The following is a 16,378-nucleotide window of genomic DNA, read 5'->3' on the forward strand; positions in this document are numbered from 1 at the left end:
AAAACAAAGGTCTTCACCACCTGACAGGAGGACGACAAGGAGGGAGCCAGTCTGGCTTCTCCAGGGAGGGAGTTGTCTGGAGGCAGCCACCACCAAGAAGGCCCTCTCCCATGTCCTCACCAAGCGTGCCTGAGACGGTGGCGGGTCCGAGAGAAGCTAAAAGTATGGGAAGAGAGAAAGTCAACTTTTTTTCTGGCCTTCCTGCAGTCCCACCCCCAAACCAGGCTGCATAACTGTGAGGGTGGCACAAGGCAGATGCCAAGGGAAAGAGCCAAGCATGTCCTTTTTGAGAAATTGCAGGGCAGCAGGGTGTCAGAAGCGACAGCTGAACAGAGACACACCAACAGAGAAGAATGGCCATGCTTGGGGGGATATAGCCCATGCTTCTACTCTCCTCCCTCTGCAGCTACCGGATTTCCCGTGTGATTGAGCCACCAGCCGACTCCTGTCCCAACTCGCCGAAGCTGCATCGCAGCCTGACCAAGCGCTTCAGTTCGTAAGTCAGCCTTTGTGTTCCGTGAGGGGGCATACTTCCTGTGGCTGCTCCTTGGGGACGGCCCATCCCGTTTCACCACCCAAGGCAAGATGGGAAGGTGCTCCCTCCTGCCAAAGCCTCGCTTGCCGGGGTCACATGGGATTCTGCTGCCCGAGGCAGGTGCCTCAGTCCGCCTCATGGGTGGGCCGGCCCCGCTGCTCCTTCCCTGCTCCTTTCTCCTTCGTGCCCCCTGCTCCTACCCTGCCGTGCTTGGGACAAACTTCCCTTCTGTCCGATGACCTTCGGCCTCCTGGAGAACCCCGTTCTGTGTTGTTGTTTTTTGAGGCAGAGGAAGTGAAGCTGGAGAGATTGGGCATTGCCTCCCACTAGGCCTGGTCTGCCTCCGGAAAATCGCATCCCCTGGCATGATTACACTTTTGCAGTTGGGCTGCCCTTGGGTTAAAAACCAGCCTGGCAGCCTTCTTGGCTGAGGTTCCTCATTCCTGATCTAGAAGAATGGCTGCTTTACCTAAGGGAAGGGATCACTCACCTCCCTCCCTAAAGCAGCTATGTTTTTCTGACAAGGTTATTGCGTCTTGAACAGCTGCCAGGCAAACAAATCTTTTCCTGGCCTACAGGTACACTACTGCATACCCTCCAAGTGTCCTGATTTTCCAGGGACAGTCCCATAATTATGAAAGCCATCCTGACTTATATGATTTGATCGTAGATTTTCTTTTTGTAAATCTTCCAAAGAATAAAATAAAATAGGGATGAAGGGGTTTTCTCAGGGCAGCAGATGGTGTGTGTCCTGTTGGTGTGGTGTTGATAGCACTTGCCCTTCTTCTCGTAGGAAATGCTTTGGGGGGGGGAGAAGATGACTAAAAATGGGGGGTTGAGAACGGTCTGTTGCGGGCAGTGAGAACTGTCCCTATTTTCATCTGAGGAATGTTGGAGGGGTATGCTGTTGGAGAAAGCACCGCCTGCTCAATTCCCCTTCGCTGCGTAGCTACACATGACCTAGGAGTCCCAAGTAAAAGAAATAAAAGTTGGCAACCTGATTTTTCCCAAGAGTTCAGAGCACCCAAGTTGAGAGGCAGTGCAATGGCCGAGGCCACACCGTGAGTGTATGGCAATGGATGGATCTGCTGGTCCATGCAAGCCCAAGATTTATATTATTATTGTGTTCAGTGTCATGTGTATTGGTGATGAAAGAGAGATTTGTTCTGTAGGAGGCATAAATGGTTCCTTTCTTCCATATTTATCCTTACAACAATCTTGCAAGGCAAGCTATGCTTGGGTTGTCAGGAGTTCAGCCTACACTCAAGTAGGACCCTGGCAGAGACACATGTGCGACTGGCATGTTTCCTCCCTCCTGGTCGATCGTTCGGGAGCTTCATAAGCTTTCTTCAGCCCAAACATCACAGCGACCGATGCCAACCGGCACACTTAGGGATCCGCAGAGTTTGCGCAGTTCATGCGTAACAGACCTCAGCAACTCAGTATTTTGGCTAATCTACTTTATTTACATATAAACACACACGGAGCACTGCAACATGGCTCCTTCTCTCTCTAGCATCAGACAGCAAAGAGAAAAAGACAATAGTCCCACTTCACGGAACACAGTAACACAAACATCCTGTCTCCGTCACTTCCCACTTTGTGGAGTCAAAACATATACCATCATGTGATAGACAACAATCTCATGACTGCAATCATGGAGCGGGAATTCTAACATGGGTATGCTGACTGGCCCAAGGTCACCAAATGAATATCATGGTGAAGTAGGGATATGACCCTGGAGCTCTTGTCTGATACATAACTAACCACTACCTGACAGTGATGCTCCAACACCTGAGTCACTGTCTCTGCTCTTCCTTTGCAGACTTCTCCTGGGCTCAGAAGCCTCTGCTGCTTCCCCAAGCCCTGAGAAGCCCGGAATTTCACCTCTGGGCTCCTGCAGCAGCCTTTCCTCTGAAGATACGCCTAGCACCCCTTGTTCACCAACTCGGGGACTCCCCACTAGCAAGGTAGCTTATTTTTCTTTATAAAACTGTTTCTGTCCCGTTCTCTTGGTCCCTGAAACAATTGACAATCTTAGAAGATCTCGTTATGTGACCGAGACAGCTAACAAGGGCATAACATAAAATGCAGAAGTCTGTATGTTGCTATAAAACAGAAGGGGAGAAAATAATCAACACAAATCAAATGCCTGTCAAAATAAAACAGCTGTGACAGAGCATCTCAAAAGGGAGAAGCAGAGTCTCTTTGGGGAGGGGCCTCCACAGCCTGGGTGCCCACACCCAAAAGGCCTGCAGTTGCATCACTGCCAGTTGCACCCGTGATGGTGGTGAAATATGGAGCAGAGCAAGGGGCAAGCAGCAGAAGGCAAATTCTCTTGGGGATTCGTAATGCAGTTGCCACAGAGAGTGCAAAGAGATGGCATCGCTGAAGGAGCGTCTCCACCCTCATCGTTCTGCCCGGACGCTGAGGTCCAGCTCTGAGGGCCTTGTGGTGGTTCCCTTGCTGCGAGAAGCCAAGTTACAGGGAACCAGGCAGAGGGCCTTCTCAGTAGTGGCACCCGCCCTGTGGAACGCCCTCCCACCAGATGTCAAAGAGAAAAACAACTCTCAGACTTTTAGAAGACATCTGAAGGCAGCCCTGTTTAAGGAAGCTTTTAATGTTTTAACAGACCATTGTATTTTAATATTTTGTTGGAAGCCGCCCAGAGTGGCTGGGGTGACCAGATGGGCGGGGTATAATTATTATTATTATTATTATTATTATTATTATTATTATTAGTGTGGTAGGCTGGTTTCATTTCTAGCCAAAAATGAGCCAATCAAAGCAACACATGTGAAATGAATAGATATTAAAAGCTATCATTATAATACAAGAATGGTGTACAGTGGTACCTCGTGCTACGGATGGGATCCGTTCCGGAGGCCCGTCCGTAACGTGAAAAGTCCGCAACTCGAAGTACCGTGTCTGCGCAGATGTGCGGCACGATTTGCCGCTTCTGCACAGGTGCGAGCAGCGAAACCCGGAAGTAACCCATTTCAGTACTTCCGGGTTGCCGCGGGACGCAAGATGAAAGCACGCAACCTGAAGCGGACGCAACATGAGGTATGACTGTAATAATTTACCAGTCATTTTTTACACCTGTGGCTGAAAAAAAATGGTATGATTGGCCAATAAAGACAAGATTTAGGGAAGTCTCCATCCCACTCTCCCACCCCCACCCCACTTTAGCAATATAAAATGTTGGGATGCATCCTGGTGCAAGTTCATGCCATCCAACTTTTGAGAGCCAAAACTAGGATTTGCATCTTCTGGGATGTGCTCCCAGGCAAGACACGTGACCCATGCCTCACTCCCAGATAAAGTGTTGTGTTTTTTTGAGGGGGGAGGAGTGAAATTGCAGCACCCAAAATGGCCTCTGTGCTCTCGTGCAAAAGATGGGATGTCCAGGGCACTTGGTAGGTATTCCAGCTTGCATCAAATGCCCTTGATGGAGCCACTGATTAGTACAGTACTTCACTTCTGGGACTGGTTCTGGGGTGTTTAGACTCTAAACAGACATAGTGAGATTCTCGTCTCTGACAGCTGGGAAGAGCAGATCTCTAGATATATGTATTTTGTAAATAAATACCTTTTCAGTGTGTTGGGGGGGGGTATTGGTTTGTTTTGCGTGTTCATTTTGCATTTTTATGCTGTGAACCACCCTATGGATCTTAGGATGAAGGGCAGTACAGTGGTACCTCAGGTTGCATACGCTTCAGGTTACAGACTCCGCTAACCCAGAAATAGTGCTTCAGGTTAAGAACTTTGCTTCAGGATGAGAACAGAAATCGGGCTCCGGCGGCGCAGCAGCAGCAGGAGGCCCCATTAGCTAAAGTGGTGCTTCAGGTTAAGAACAGTTTCAGGTTAAGAACGGACCTCCGGAACGAATTAAGTACTTAACCCGAGGTACCACTGTATACAATTTTGATAGATGGATGGTAGATAGGTAGATGATAGATAGATAGATGATAGATAGATAGATGATAGATAGATAGATAGATAGATAGATAGATAGATAGATAGATAGACAGACAGACAACACACCTCCCATGACATCCTGTTTCCTCCACACACTACTGCCTCTGTTCCCCTCAGTAGGGTCCCCTATCACCCCCACTTGTCTCCTCCTCCTCTGGGGAGTAGCAGGGATCATTCTATGGGCTGTGCCTTCCAAAGGCTGCTTGGAGTGTTCTGAGGTCTGCTTCTATCCTTGAGTCTTCCCCTCTTGTTTATTGGAGCTTATTTTGATATTGTTGGATAGGCCGGCCCTGAAGACCAGTCATGCTTTCACCTTGGGTCACCAAAAGTGGTTGAACTACAACTCCGATCATCCCTAGCCCCAGAGCTAGAGGTCAGGGTTGATGGGAGCTGTCATCTAATGACATCTGGTAACCCACGGAGAGCCAGCTTTCATTTAGCACCGATGTGCATATCAGCAAGTAAAGTGGCAGAAACTTCTGAGCAAGATGTTTTGATGGTGTTGGTGGCCAGAGAGGTAATGGAAATGTGGGGCGGAAAGGGAGGGAGGGAGTCAGAACTCACGGATTCATCTCCTGGTCCCCTTTTTGGTTGTCTTCTCCTGACCAGAATCTGTCTGTACCGCAGCTAAGGCCCTGCCTTCCGCTGGAGCAGCCCCCGCCGTCTCCCATCTTCAAGCAACGAGGGACAGAGTCGCGCATCATCCGCGTCAGCATGGATGATGTTCATGGCAACGGCAACCTGTATCGCAGCATTGTGGTGAGTGGACAAAGGGATGCAAGCTGCCAGGAACATCTGGACATGACTGGATGGTGTGCATCATGTCTGCGTGTGGGGATGAAGACTTCTGGGCAGGGGAGGAGCGCATAGAGGTCCTGCACAGTGAGGGCAACAGCGCTGCTTCAGAGGCATGAGCAAAGTCCCAGAGGAGCAGGTAGCGACACAATGGGGGGGGCAGGGCAAGGGTCAGATCCACCACCTGAGGCAAACAGTGTCATAGTCCTGTGCTGCCAGCCATGGCAGAGCTCAGTGGAGGGAGAAGCCAGCCAACCAGTTGAGTCTCGGTGGGGGAGTACTTGCCTGCAGGCAGAGTCCAAGGTTAATAATAATAATAATATATTTATACCCGCCCATCTGGCTGGGTTTCCCCAGCCACTCTGGGCGGCTTCCAACAAAATATTAAAATCCAATAGTCTGTCAAACATTAAAAGCTTCCCTAAACAGGGCTGCCTTCAGATGTCTTCTAAAAGTATGGTACAGTGGTACCTTGGGTTACATATGCTTCAGGTTACAGATTCTGCTAACCCAGAAATAGTGCTTCAGGTTAAGAACTTTGCTTCAGGATGAGAACAGAAATCGTGCTCTGGCAGCACGGCGGCAGCAGGAGGCCCCATTAGCTAAAGTGGTGCTTCAGGTTAAGAACAGTTTCAGGTTAAGTACGGACCTCTGAAACGAATTAAGTACGTAACCCGAGGTACCACTGTAGTCCTTTTTCTCTTTCACATCTGGTGGGAGAGCGTTCCACAGGGCGGGTGCCACTACTGAGAAGTTCAGTCCAGTCCTAAGGTCAAGAGTGAAGTGTAGGTGGTTTCCCATGAGGCAAGACGCAGTGATAACAGCAAGAACCTTTATTGATCTACATAACTGGGAAACAGGGGCAAAGCAACTGCTTATATACATTCCTGAAAGCCTGGGCCACTCCCACTCCCAACATGATTGGCTGTCTAAACTTCTAAGCTGCGAATCACGACTCAGCGTTCAAGGGCCAATGGCAGAGGCCCAAATCCTGAAATGTTCTATGATTGGACATCATGTATTGAATCAGAACACAGGAGCTCAGAATCCTTAGTCCAGACTAAGCTCAGGCAAACACAGAATACATAACAAGGAGTATCTCAGTTCACGTAGTCAGACGGTCCGGGGATCAAGAAAGCCGAGGTCACAAGAAGCAAGAAGCAGCAAGATCTGGCCAGGAACGACAAATGCTGTTTCCAGCAACTGCCTGAGGCTGGAAACCCTGCTTAAGAAAACTGGAGCCAAGCTGGTTCTCATCAGGAGCAAGAAGGCTGATCAGCAGCAGGTGGATTCACTTTGCCTTCTGCTCTTCAGGCTACTGCTCAGCCGGTGAAGCCAACTCCTGGCCCATGACAAATGGCTTCATCCCACCTCATGCGGGTTGGAGCCCAACAAACGCCGAGAAAGCCACACGTACCCCCCCCCCCCCGGTTTTGTCCGACACTTTTTTGATTCGGCTAGCATTAGATAAGGTAAAGGTAAAGGGACCCCTGACCATTAGGTCCAGTCATGGCCGACTTTGGGGTTACGGCGCTCATCTCGCTTTATTGGCCGAGGGAACCGGCGTACAGCTTCCAGGTCATGTGGCCAGCATGCCTAAGCTGCTTCTGGTGAACCAGAGCAGTGCACGGAAACGCCGTTTACCTTCCCACCGGAGCGGTACCTATTTATCTACTTGCACTTTGACGTGCTTTTGAACTGCTAGGTTGGCAGGAGCAGGGACCCAGCAATGGGAGCTCACCCCGTCATGGGGATTCGAACCGCCGAACTTCTGATCGGCAAGCCCTAGGCTCTGTGGTTGAAGGCGTTTTCACTACTTTCGTTAATATTCTCCCCTGCCCCTCTCTGGACACCTTCTACGTTGTGTTGCCACGTTGCCTGGCCACCCCTGTGCCCTCTTCTGTGGCTCATAAGCGGATGACTTTCCCCCGCAGATCACCAGCCAGGATAAGACCACGGCTGTAGTTCAGCGCGCACTGCAGAAGCACAACTTGGAAGGGCACTCGCTGCACAACTACCGGCTCCTGCAGCTGTTGGGAGATGGCCAAGGTGAGGAGAGGGATAATAATAATAAGAATATAATAATAATAATTTATTATTTATACCCCGCCCATCTGGCTGGGCTTCCCCAGCCACTCTGGGCGGCTTCCAAAAAATATTAAAATACTGTAATACATCAAACATTAAAAGCTTCCCTAAAGAGGGCTGCCTTCAGATGTCTTCTAAAAGTCTGGTAGTTGTTGTTCTCTTTGACATCTGGTGGGAGGGCATTCCACAGGGTGGGTGCCACTACCGAGAAGGCCCTCTGCCTGGTTCCCTGTAACTTTGCTTCTCGCAGCGAGGGAACTGCCAGAAGGCCCTCGGCGCTGGACCTCAGCGTCCAGGCAGAACAATGTGGGTGGAGACACTCCTTCAGATATACAGGACTGAGGCCGTTTAGGGCTTTAAAGGTCAGCACCAACACTTTGAATTGTGCTCAGAAACGTACTGGGAGCCAATGTAGGTCTTTCAAGACCGGTGTTATATGGTCTCGACGGCCGCTCCCAGTCACCAGTCTAGCTGCTACATTCTGGATTAGTTGTAGTTTCCGGGTCACAGGACCCGGATGGAGGGGAAACCATTGTTGGCATCACTCATGTTCTCTCTCTCTCTCTCTTTATCCTTCAAGAGCTGCTGATCCCCGACGGCGCCAATGCCTTCTACGCTATGAACCCCGCTGGCCCCCACGACTTCCTCCTCTGCCCCAAGGAAGGCGCCCCCAACTCCATTGGGACCATGCAGCCTGGTAGCAAAACCACACTCCATGGCACACACAAGGACCGTGGCACCGGAGCTTCATCGTCTTGCAGTTCTCCACACCTAGGCCCTCCTAGCCTGTCCCCACATGGCTCACCATCCCCACAGCTCTGGCTAGCTTCGTGTCTCCTGGCACCCCCATTTCCATCTCCTTCCTCCAGGCAGCCACCAAATGAGCCACCAAACTTTCCTCCTTCCCCCTTGCCTCTTTCTCGCCACTCACCCTTCGGTCCAGCTCCATCCCATGTTGTTCTGCCCTCCTCCTCGCAGAGACCAAAGACTCCTTCTTCTTCATGCCAGTCGCCCCTTTGCTATTCCTCGGGGGCATCCCTTTGGTCAGGGTCCCTCAGTCACTGTGACGTCCCTCGCCTTTCAGCTTCCCAAACTCTAGACGCTCTGAGCAGTCCTGACCTAGAACTGGGCACTCAGGGCCACAGCTAATCTCTCCGAATAGAGACCCTCACCTCCATGAGACCACATGCAAATGGCCAGGAAAACTGAGTGCCCCACGAGGGAGCGATGATGTTAATGGATTGGCCACTGTGAGGTTCCGTAGCTGTGCCGTCCCCAGCCTCCCCTCAGTAATCCTAGAATCATAGAGCCAAGAGAGATGGGCTTACAGGCCATTCAGTACAAAACACAACTGATGCAAGCCAGGTAAGCGGAGCCTTGCCAGTGGAGATCAGAGGTGCCACAGGGTGCCAGTGTCCTGGTGTTTTGTTTCATTCCCCCCCCCCCTTTTTGATTTATGACATTTGCCACCAGTGACTTTATTTTTTTTAATATAATTTTTTATTTGATTTTTTTAAAATTATAAACATGTAACAGAAAACAATTCCGAATCCAAATATCGAGATTACTGTGAATCTCCTGACTTCTCCCCATCCCTTCCATGGGTCCTAGTAATCAAATTTACTACTGCAAATCAGTACTTATCCAAATTTTTCATCCTCCTAAATTATCCATATTTTCCATTACTTTACAAATGTGGTTAAAATCCTGCTAATGTTTTAACCTGCTTACAGTGGTCTCATAAATAAATTATGAACTTTTCCCATTCCTCCTTAAAGTTCCTGTCTTCTTGATTTCTGAGCTTCCCAGTTAATTTCGCCATTTTGGCATAGTCCATCAACTTAGTTTGCCATTCTTCTCTCGTCGGGGTTATCTCTTCCTTCCATCTCTGGGCTAGTAGCATCCTTGTGGCTGTTGTCGCATACATAAACCATCTTTTCTAGTCCTTTGGTACCTCAGTACCTATAATTCCTAATGAAAAAGCTTCTGGTTTTTTAGCAAAAGTTACTTTAAACATTTTTTTTCCATTTCATTATATATCATCTCCCAGAAATTTTTGTTACTTTACATGTCCACCACATATGATAAAGGGAATCTTCTTTTTCTTTACATTTCCAGCAAATATTTGAGCTTGTTCTATACATTTTTGCTAACTTGACAGGCGTCAAATACCACCGATACATCATTTTCATGTAGTTTTCTTTCCGTGAACACCAGGGTCCTGGTGTTTCAAGGGAGTGAGACCAAGGGCCTGTGAGGCAACTGCTTTGGGCAGCAGATCTGGCCTCCGAGGAAGGCATTGTCTACTGCTGCAGCTTGCTCCTTGGAGGCTGGACCTTTTGCCTTCTCAGCAGCCTCCCTACCTGCCATGCCACCGCCATAGCAGCCTCTCAGTGAATAGGAGGGGCTGCTGGTCTCCTCCCATCACTAGGGAGGAAATGCCAGGAGTCTCCTGGGCTCTGCACCCACCTGGTGCGATTCGGAGCTGGCCCCTTTCCCCACCCCCACCCCACGGCCTTTGATTCCCAGTTCAACCACCAAGCAAGGTTGATTTGATTCCCCCTATTGTTCCTGATGTAGATGTTCCCAGTGTAAATCTCCAAAAAACAAAACAAAACAAAACAAAACAAAACAAAACAAAACAAAACAAAACAAAACAAAACAAAACCACTTATTCCTGATGTAAATTTTTCCTCCCCCTTCTTCCCTGGCAGGGAGGGGGAAAGCATTCTGTGGCTTGCCCCAGGTGCCAAAATGTCTTGAGCCAGCCCTGAGTGAGACAAGCCATATTTTGCAGAGGAATGCAACACCTCACTCCCTTATTCTCCCTCCAGAATTAAACACTGTAGTCGAGAGCAGAGGTGGGTGACAAGGAGGCCTAGTGGTAGCTACTGTCTGACAGTGCGCTTGTAGCTGGAAGTATGTGTTGGACTTCCAGACCTGTAATAGAAGAAGAAGAGGAGGAGGAGGAGGAGGAGGAGGAGGAGTTTGGATTTGATATCCCGCTTTATCACTACCTGAAGGAGTCTCAAAGCGGCTAACAATCTCCTTTCCCTTCCTCCCCCACAACAAACACTTTGTGAGGTGAGTGGGGCTGAGAGACCAGCCCAAGGTACCCAGCAGCTGCATGTGGAGGAGCGGGGAAGCGAACCCGGTTCCCCAGATTATGACTCTTAACCCTACACCACACTAATAGCTGACTTTGCGTGAGACTCACCCTTCAATAAAATAATTTGGTGAAATGCAAACTTTCAGGATTTCGCCAACTCTATCTGCATTGCAGAAGCTGTGCACTTTGCCCTGGCAGAGAGAATTATTATTATTATTATTATTATTATTATTATTATTTGTACCCTGCCCTCCCCGGCTGGAGGAACCAGGAAGTAGAAGAGTTACACAAAAGGAGGTGGTGCGAAAGCAAAACCTGATCGAGAACTCTGCTCTTCTAGGTTAGAGAACCAGACCTAGAATGGCTGCTCTCGCTTTCTGCACTTTGCTAGCAGCCATCAATCAAATTTACAGTGGTACCTCGGGTTACAAACGCTTCAGGTTGCAGACGCTTCAGGTTACAGACTCTGCTAACCCAGAAGTAGTACCTCGGGTTAAGAACTTCAGGATGAGAACAAAATTGTGTGGCGGCACAGCAGCAGCAGGAGGCCCCATTAGCTAAAGTGGTGCCTCAGGTTAAGAACAGTTTCAGGTTAAGAACAGACCTCCGGAACGAATTAAGTTCTTAACCAGAGGTACCACTGTATTATCAAAGCTATCATTCCTACAAAAGCACCATTCAACCCAATGGAACATATTTTGTCTCCTACTCCACAGGACTGACTTCCAAATTATAATGTTAAACTTTGGTGGCAAGTGATTTTAGACTGGGTGTCAGGGTGCTGTCAGCAGCTACCAGCTGGTTGCCCAGGAAATCATAAAGATGAGGAAGAGTTTCTTACCATCTTTTTTTATTTCAGCCTTTACAGAGAGAGGCTATAGAACCCAGCCTCTTGAATCTCCACCCGCCGTCTCTCCCACGTCCTCATGCATCACTTCTACGGGTGCTGCTACCTGCCCTCTGCCTTTGAGCTCTTTGCTCTCCTACTTTTAAGGCTTGCCGGGTTCTGGGAGATGGAGGGTCTAGAATCCTTCCAATGACAATGTGTCAGTCAGCTGCTGTTCTGGCTCTGCCTGCTCCTCCTCTCCCATTATTTCCCAACTTTCCCCTCTGAGTTGTGACCTCCTGCAAACCACTGCTGTAAATCTATACTGTCTTCCTCTTCCTCTTCCCTGGAAGAGTCAGGATGGGGAGGCAGTCTCCACTATTCCGCCTCTGCCCAGCCCTGACACTGGGATTTGCAAAGCAGTCAAGGAAGGACTTGCCGTATTGGCCTGAATATAAGCCGCACCTGCAAATAAGCCGCACCTTTAAAATTCGGGGGGGGGGGGGGAGAGAGAGAGAGAAAAAAAGACAATACCCAAATATAAGCCACTCCCTTAAAGTTGGGTTGAAAATTGCTGCGGTTGGTAGAATTGTAACTCCGAGCTAATTTAAGCCTTTGATCTTGCAAGCCCACAAAGGTTACTGTATAATCACGCAAATCACAAATCGCTATTCAGTTGCTACAATTCCGAAGGCACTCACAGCCGTAAATGGCAAATGAACAGCCTCAAGCTCGCAAATCAGCAATAAAACGTATGTCTGTTTCACCAGCGATATCACAAAAGCCAATTTTTGTAAGGTCACAAATTTAAGCCGCACTTTAACTTTTCACAGCTGGAATTTGGAAAAAAAAGTGCGGCTTATATTCGGGCCAATACAGTAAGTGCTTTGTTCAGCCTTAGCAATATCAATGGGCTATTCAACTCTGACTGCCATACGTTCAGGTTTCCCTGTTACAGTTTTGAGTTAATGAGCATATAGTCAATCCCTGGTCCTGAAATCCCTAGCTATGATTTAATATAATTAACTAAAAATTTCCAGCCAATCATTGGGTAAGTGTAGGTAGGCAGTGAGATATGTTAAAGGATAGTAAGCAAGAGGACAAGAATGAATAAATAGACAGTTTTCACAATGGAGGAAAGTGAGATGTGAGTTATTATAACCATTGAGATTATTCATAAATATGCCTGTAAGCAGTTAGGAGCCAAATTTGCAATGATACCAAAATAATCAAGTTTCGATTAATTGATTAATTAAATTATTCATAACTCGGTCTTCATTGTTCACACAATCCCAGAAGAAGGAAAAGCACCAGAATACAATACAATATTAAATGTTTAATTTAAGTACAACTGAATGTAAAATCAGACTGTATACTAACAACATAACTACATCAGCCAAGTGAGGGGCACCGACTTAGCCCAAATCTTGTGTTTACCAGATGGCGAAAACTTGAGGAGACGGCAAAGAGCTTTTGTCAGAATGGATGACTAGGCAACAAAACAGCAAATCAATTTGCGAAATAAACAAGGTGATGCCCGGTGGGGCAACTTACGTTGTTGCGTTTATTTATTTTCTAGCTTTGCATATACATGGGGTTTATGTATGACCAACAATTTAGGAGTGCAATACTAATCAAGTCAACACATAAATGAAAACTTCAATTCAGTTTGTGGTGGTGGTGAATAGGGCTAAGAATTAGGATGAAATAAAAATTTGGGGGGTGGGGTTGTTGAGGGAAGTGGAGGTGGAAGAATCAGCCGGTACTGCCATGCCTTTGTATGGTGTTGCTGCATTTAGAATATTTTGTGTGCAGTTTTTTGGCCACCTCTTCTCAAGAAAGGTGCTGTAGGTACAGAAAAGGGAGCAGAAGAGTGCGAGCAAAATGATCAAGCGATCAGACCACTGCGGAAGTCTAAATTGTTCAAGGGCTTTTGATTCGGGGGTGAGGACTAGGGGCCGCGATAGAAGTTTATAAAATATAAAATTACTCATGATGTTGAGAAAGCGGATGGAGGCATTGGGTAGACCAGAGAGGAGACTAGAAACAGATTTGACCCAATTTAGCAGAGCTCTGATCTCATTAGGCCTATTATATATCACATATACTTTAGAGAAAAGGGAATAGGGGTTTTTGTTGTTGTTGTGGCTTTTAAAAAACTAAATTGGGTCAGGGGGAAAAGTTCTTTTTGGGGGTGGAAGCAGCAGCAGCAGCAGCTATGTAACAGCCGAATGAGGAGAGGAATCAGATAAGAAGGTATGGCTTGAATAACTTCGTGAGGATGTTTTCAAAAAGTACAGAGTGGCTGGGATAAACAACCGCTGTGCAGGAGAGCACAGAGCTCCTAGAGCCTTATCACTGCCAAACACTTTTTGTTTGTGCCTACTTTTCTCCCCCAACCCCACACCTCCCAAATCTAGCACTGGCACAGAGGCCGCTTGCTCTAGAGACCTGCTCTGAGGTTTCGCTCACACACATGCACAGGGAGTGGTCTTTGGAAAGTCTCTGGAAATGTGAGACAAGCCCATGTGCTTTGCCGTTCCCTGTTTTCTACTCCCTGAAAATGTCGCCATGCGTTTGTAGAATGCAGTTGCACAAACCTGGGGTTGCAATAATAATAATAATAAATTTTATTTACCGTATTTTTCGCTCTTTAAGACGCACCAGACCACAAGACGCACCTAGTTTTTGGAGGAGGAAAACAAGAAAAAAAATATTCTGAATCTCAGAAGCCAGAACAGCAAGAGGGATCGCTGCGCAGTGAAAGCAGCAATCCCTCTTGCTGTACTGGCTTCTGTGATAGCTGTGCAGCCTGCATTCGCTCCATAAGATGCACACACATTTCCCCTTACTTTTTAGGAGGGAAAAAATGAGTCTTATAGAGCAAAAAATACGGTATATCCTGCCCTCCCCAGCCAAAGCCGGGCTCGGGGCGGCTAACAACAATAAAATAGTACAACATTCTAAAATAATTTCATTATAAAATTAATTCAAATCAAATTGATGGCAACCATTAGGCTAAAGTTCTGTGAAGATTGCCAAAGGAGGGAGTCAGGCTGTGCCCTGACCAAAGGCCTGGTGGAACAGCTCTGTCTTGCAGGCCCTTCGGAAAGATGTCAAGTCCCGCAGGGCCCTAGTCTCTTGTGACACAGTGTTCCACCAGATCGGGGCCACAGCCGAAAAAGCCCTGGCTCTGGTTGAGGCCAGCCTAACCTCCCTGTGGCCTGGGACCTCCAAGATGTTTTTGTTTGAAGACCGTAAGGTCCTCTGTGGGACATACCAGGAGAGGCGGTCCCATAGGTACGAAGGTCCTAGACCGTATAGGGCTTTAAAGGTTAAAACCAGCACCTTAAACCTGATCCTGTACCCCAGGATACCCCAGGCTTTTCCAAAATAACAGGAAGAGTAGGTGTGGGAGCAGCCAGGAACCCTCTCTCTGCTCCCTGTCCCCCCATCCCTGGCATTTTTGATCAAAAGATTCCTGCATTGCCGGAGGAAGGACAAGATGAACCTTGTGGTCCCTTCTAGATCTGTGATTCTATGATTGCAGGAGAGCTCCTTCACCTCTGGTTGCTGAGCTTTCACTTCAATAATAATAATAATAATAATAATAATAATAATAATATATTTATATCCCGCCCTCCCCAGCTGAAGCCGGGCTCAGAGCAGCTAACAACAGTAAAATAACACAGTTTACATAAAATCACAATCAATTAATTGAAATACATTCTAAAACCAATTCATTCTAATGACCCACTTCCCTGTGTTTTTCTTTGGAAACCAATGAGAATGGCTTTTTAAAAAATCACAAGACGCTCACAAGTGACTGCACATATAACACCCATGTTACAACAAAACCAACCTGATAACAAAAAAGCGCACAAAATAAATACAATATTATGAATAATTGCCATTCCCCATGATTGGGCTATCCTATATGTAACAAATGGAGGCAAAATCCATAGGTTTAGCTGCACCCCAAGAGACCCTTCATTTGTAAGTCAATTTTTTCAGAAATAAGACCATCATTTTATGGAACTTTGTATTTAAAGAAAACCCCAAGGACACGCTTACATGCTTAAGAGTGTAAGGACAAAATAAGAAATTATAATTTAACAGTTTCCATGTTACTCTATTTTATCAAAGCAACTAGAAAAAAATATTATGATGGGAAGATCTCACACAGGTGAAGGGAAGCAGTGGGGAGGAGGGGAGGGTTAGGTTGAATTTGGGAAATAAAATAATATATGGGACAGCAAGGGATATACTAGATTCTTATAGAATAGTAATATATTGTAAATAGAATAGAAGTTTAAAAGGGGACGTAAATGTACTTTTAGTATTTTCATTATTGTAATATTATTATTATTTCTTATCGGTAGAAGGCAATGTTAATTTAGGCTTCTTCGTTTTGCTGTCTGTATAATTTTGTTTTTTATGCCAATAAAAAAAAATAGGAAAAGAAAAACTCAAGGACTCCTTCCAGCCCAATGATATGGTCAAATGAGCTGCTAGTAACAGAAAAAAATGGATGGCTGTATTGCAACCATTTCTCCATACTTCTCATGCCCACACCTTAAGGAAGAAGATTAAGAAATGGCTGTCGTACAGCCATCCGAACACAGGCCTACCAACTGCGCTACCCAAAGCAAAGCAAATGCACCAGCCTTGTCGTTTTTCTTCTCTCAACCTGGGCGCCCTGCCCACAATTCATTGGAAAACAGTTTTTTTTCTCCCTCCCTCCCTCTTCCAGGGCCGGCCCTACCCTTAGGCAGGGCAAGGCAGGGGTCTCAGGTGGCAGATGTTGGGGGACTGGCACAGTGTGTTGGAAGAGGTGGGTGCACTTTCCTGCTGCCCTCAGGGGCAGTGGAGGGCACTGAAGGATTCAGCTGCCCTATACATAGACCAAAGGGGCCATCTTGCCCTCCACCGCAGGCAACAAAATGCCTTGAGCTGGCCCTGACTTCTTCTTTTCATCCAATTCTCCGTGCAATTAATGTCCCAGAGAGGCTGCCAACCCGGAAGTCACCCTTCTGATCCGGCA

The 16,378-nt window shown here is 47.2% G+C and overlaps 1 protein-coding gene across 4 annotated transcripts in view; it reads left to right on the top strand.

Annotated features, from left to right (window-relative positions):
- RGL3 (ral guanine nucleotide dissociation stimulator like 3) overlaps positions 1–9,176 on the top strand; it is a 40,611-nt gene extending 31,435 nt beyond the window's left edge. For 3 of the 4 annotated variants that reach the window (XM_080988113.1, XM_080988111.1, XM_080988114.1), the window contains 5 exons: positions 407–496; positions 2,361–2,505; positions 5,126–5,275; positions 7,246–7,360; positions 7,980–9,176. In XM_080988113.1, coding sequence (XP_080844239.1) covers positions 407–496; positions 2,361–2,505; positions 5,126–5,275; positions 7,246–7,360; positions 7,980–8,548 — 1,069 coding nt within the window. In that variant the 3' untranslated portion in view covers positions 8,549–9,176. The remainder of the gene's footprint in view (positions 1–406; positions 497–2,360; positions 2,506–5,125; positions 5,276–7,245; positions 7,361–7,979) is intronic. The other variant, XM_080988112.1, reaches the window with a different exon arrangement.
- Positions 9,177–16,378: the final 7,202 nt, after the last annotated feature.

Source organism: Podarcis pityusensis, assembly GCF_964106645.2.
Source record: "Podarcis pityusensis genome assembly, chromosome: 17".
Classification (NCBI taxonomy): domain Eukaryota; kingdom Metazoa; phylum Chordata; class Lepidosauria; order Squamata; family Lacertidae; genus Podarcis; species Podarcis pityusensis.